General features: G+C 49.5%; 1 protein-coding gene across 1 annotated transcript in view; it reads left to right on the top strand.

The window, feature by feature from the left end:
• Positions 1–3,206, top strand: part of LOC125487774 (activated CDC42 kinase 1-like) — a 23,082-nt gene that overhangs the window by 13,377 nt on the left and 6,499 nt on the right. The window contains exon 3 of the mRNA XM_048620042.1: positions 951–1,291. Coding sequence (XP_048475999.1) covers positions 962–1,291 — 330 coding nt within the window. The 5' untranslated portion in view covers positions 951–961. The remainder of the gene's footprint in view (positions 1–950; positions 1,292–3,206) is intronic.

The raw sequence follows: 3,206 nt of genomic DNA, 5'->3' as shown, positions 1-3,206 counted from the left end.
GTGTGTGTGTGTGTGTGAGTGTGAGTGTGTGTGAGTGTGAGTGTGTGAGTATGTGTGTGTGTGTGAGTGTGAGTGTGTGTGAGTGTGAGTGTGTGAGTGTGTGTGTGTGTGTGAGTGTGTGTGGTCTCTTGGGGGAGTTTGGATCGACTGGACCTGCATTGACCGGATGAGAAACTGCGACGTTGTTCCTTCTGGAACAAAAGATTCATTTAAACGTTGAAAACCTACAGAAAGGTGGGACACAGGGACAGCAGAGATTCTGGGAATGTTGGCCTTTATTTCAAGGGGTTTGGAGTGTAAGAGTAGGGACGTTTAACTGCAACTGTACAAGGTGCTGGGGAGACCACATCTGTGAGCAGTTTACTGAAGGAAAGATATCATTTCATTGGAGGCCGTTCAGAGAAGATTCATTACGATGATCCCCGGTGTGCAGGCACTGTCTTATGAGCAAAGGCTGAACAGTTTGGGACTCTACTCACGGGAGTTTAGAAGAATGAGAGGTGATCTCTTTGAAACATATTAAGGGGCTTGACATGGTCAATGCTGAGAGGATGTTTCCCCTCACGGGAGAGTCTGGGACCAGAGGGCACAGTCTCGGAATGAAGGGGCACCTGAGATAAGGAGGAATTTCTTCTATCAGAGGGTTGTGTGTCTTTACAATTCCTTTCCACAGAGAGCTGTGGGGGCAGAATCCTTGTGTATATTGAAGGCTGAGACAGATAGATTCGGGGAAAGGGCAGGAAAGTGGATGTGAGGAATGTCAGATCAGTCACAATCCTACTGCATGGTGGAGAAGGCTCGAGGGGGCTGAATGGCCTACCTCCTGTTCCTATTTCTTTTTATGTTTGTAATCTTCTCAATCTGGGCCTACTTGGTGGGTTGGGCGGCTGGGAGGGTGATGGCCACCGGCTATTCCCAAAACCTGGTCCAACTGGTGACTCCTCCCATAGGCCAACCAGGAATGACATCCCAGGACGAGGGCACGGGATGGCTCCTGCAGCTCCTCAAGGAGGTTCAGCTCGAACAGTTCTACCTGAGGATCCGTGATGACCTCAACGTCACCCGCCTCTCGCACTTCGACTTCGTCAAGACCATGGACCTGGAGCGGATCGGGATGGGTCGGCCGGGTAGGGAACGTTTCCGATTCAATCCAGGGGGAGCGCAGCCCGTCGTCTCCCGCACCCTTCCCGGCCGGCTCAAGAGCGAGCTTCCCCTCTCTCAGCAGACCTGCTCTCATGGCAGGATCACTAACGCAATCTCACCTCCATACTCCGCGAGATGCACCGGCACGGTCGCACACTCCTCAATTGTCCCCCTTACCCCGAGCTCTGGCATTACCTGCGGTTTGTAAATAACATTTATCGTGGGGGGGTGGTCAAAGTATATATTCAGAGTCTTCCAAATCTCTCCTGTCTGCTGCTCAGTAAGATCCCAGACCGGAATACAGCTTGCAGCTGTCATCCCAGCTCCGATATCAGGATCACTACTCTTAATTGCTCAGGCTATTTATTTACCTCTGTCACAATTTCGTGGCTTTGTCACGCAATCTGGAACGAATGTCAATCCCCATCCATTTCCACAGTGAAAAAGCGGGAGGATAATTCACAGCCTTTCTGGCTCCCCATACCCCCCACCACCCCCAACCTCAGCACTTTCCATTTGATCCCCTCCTGGCTGTGTTTTTACAAATTGTAAGTGGCTCCCTTACAGCTCTGGAAATACACTCAATCTCAGCTTCACTTCTGACACCATAGAGTCGTACAGCATGGAATCAGACCCTTCGGCCCAACCTAAACTAGTCCCACCTGCCTGCTCCTGGCCCATATCCCTCCAAGCCATTTTTGTTCACGTACTTATCCAAATGACTTTTTAACTGTGACTGCATCCACATCCACCACTTCCACACCGAACCACCCTCTGTGTAAAAAATAATTGCCCCTTGTGTAGAATTATAGAATCCCTATACAGTGTGGAAACAGGCCAACAAATCCACACAGAGCAACATCCTACCCCAGGCTCACATCCCTACCCCATCCCTGCCTTTTTAAAATCCATCTCCTCTCACCTTAAAAATGTGCCCCTGCATTTTGAAAATCCCCCGCACAGAGAAAAGGCAGTTAACCCTGTCTGTGCCCCTCATGAGTTTATAAACTTCTATCAGGTCGCCTCCCAACCTCTTACGCTCCAGTGAAACAAGTCCCAGTCTATCCAAACTCCCCTTATAACTCAAACCCTCCTTTCCTGGCAACATCCTGGTAAATCTCTTCCGAACCCTCTCCAGCTTCATAATATCCTTCCTATAACATGGTGACCAGAACTGGACACAGTGCTCCAGAAGAGGCCTCACCAATATCCTGTACAACCTCAACATAACGTCCCCAACTCCTATTCTCAAAGGTCTGAGCAATGAAGGCAAGCGTGCTAAACACCTTCTTCCCCACCCTGTGACACAAACTTCAAAGAATGATGTGCCTGAAGCCCCTAGGTCCCTCTGTTCTGCAGCACTGCCCAAGGCAGGTCACTTGATTACACGACACACAGTCGCATCCCTTCAGAGGCCCAGACTAATTCACGGGGAATGTGGGTTCAAATCTCACCCCATCTTCTCGTGGAATTTAAATCCAATTTGTAAAATCCAGAATTGAAAGCTAGTCTCAGTGATTATAACCATGACAACCATCATTGATCACCTGTAAAATCCCCCATCGCGTTCCCTAATGCCCCTTTAGGGAAGGAAAGCTTACCCACTCTGGGCCTACACGTGACTCCAGACCCACAGCAATGGGGTTAACTCCTAACTGTCCCTTTGAAACGGCCACGCCGCTCAGACCAAGGGGCAATTAGGGATGGGCAACAAATGTCAGCCTTGCCCATCCCATGCAAGAATAAAGAAACAATAGGATTTGTCGGAACAATTTTAAAACAGTTTACTGTGTGACATGGTCAAAGCTCAGTGACAATTCCTACTGTTTCTCTCTCTCTTTCTGTCTCTCTTCATCTCCCTCTCTCTCCCTTTCTGTCCCTCTCTCTCTGTCACTCTCTCTCTCTCTTTATCACTTTATGTGTGTTTGTCTCTCTCTCTCTCTGTCACTCTGTCTCTCTCTCTCTCCCGTTCTGCCGCTGTCTCTCTCTCTGTCTGTCCCTCTCTCTCTGTCACTGTCTCCATCTCTCTCTGTCCCTGTCTCTCTCTGTCTGTCCCTCTCTCT

The sequence above is a fragment of the Rhincodon typus genome, chromosome 45 (assembly GCF_021869965.1).
Source record: "Rhincodon typus isolate 14 chromosome 45, sRhiTyp1.1, whole genome shotgun sequence".
In the NCBI taxonomy this organism is placed as follows: domain Eukaryota; kingdom Metazoa; phylum Chordata; class Chondrichthyes; order Orectolobiformes; family Rhincodontidae; genus Rhincodon; species Rhincodon typus.
This window is presented reverse-complemented; position numbering and strand designations above follow the sequence as displayed.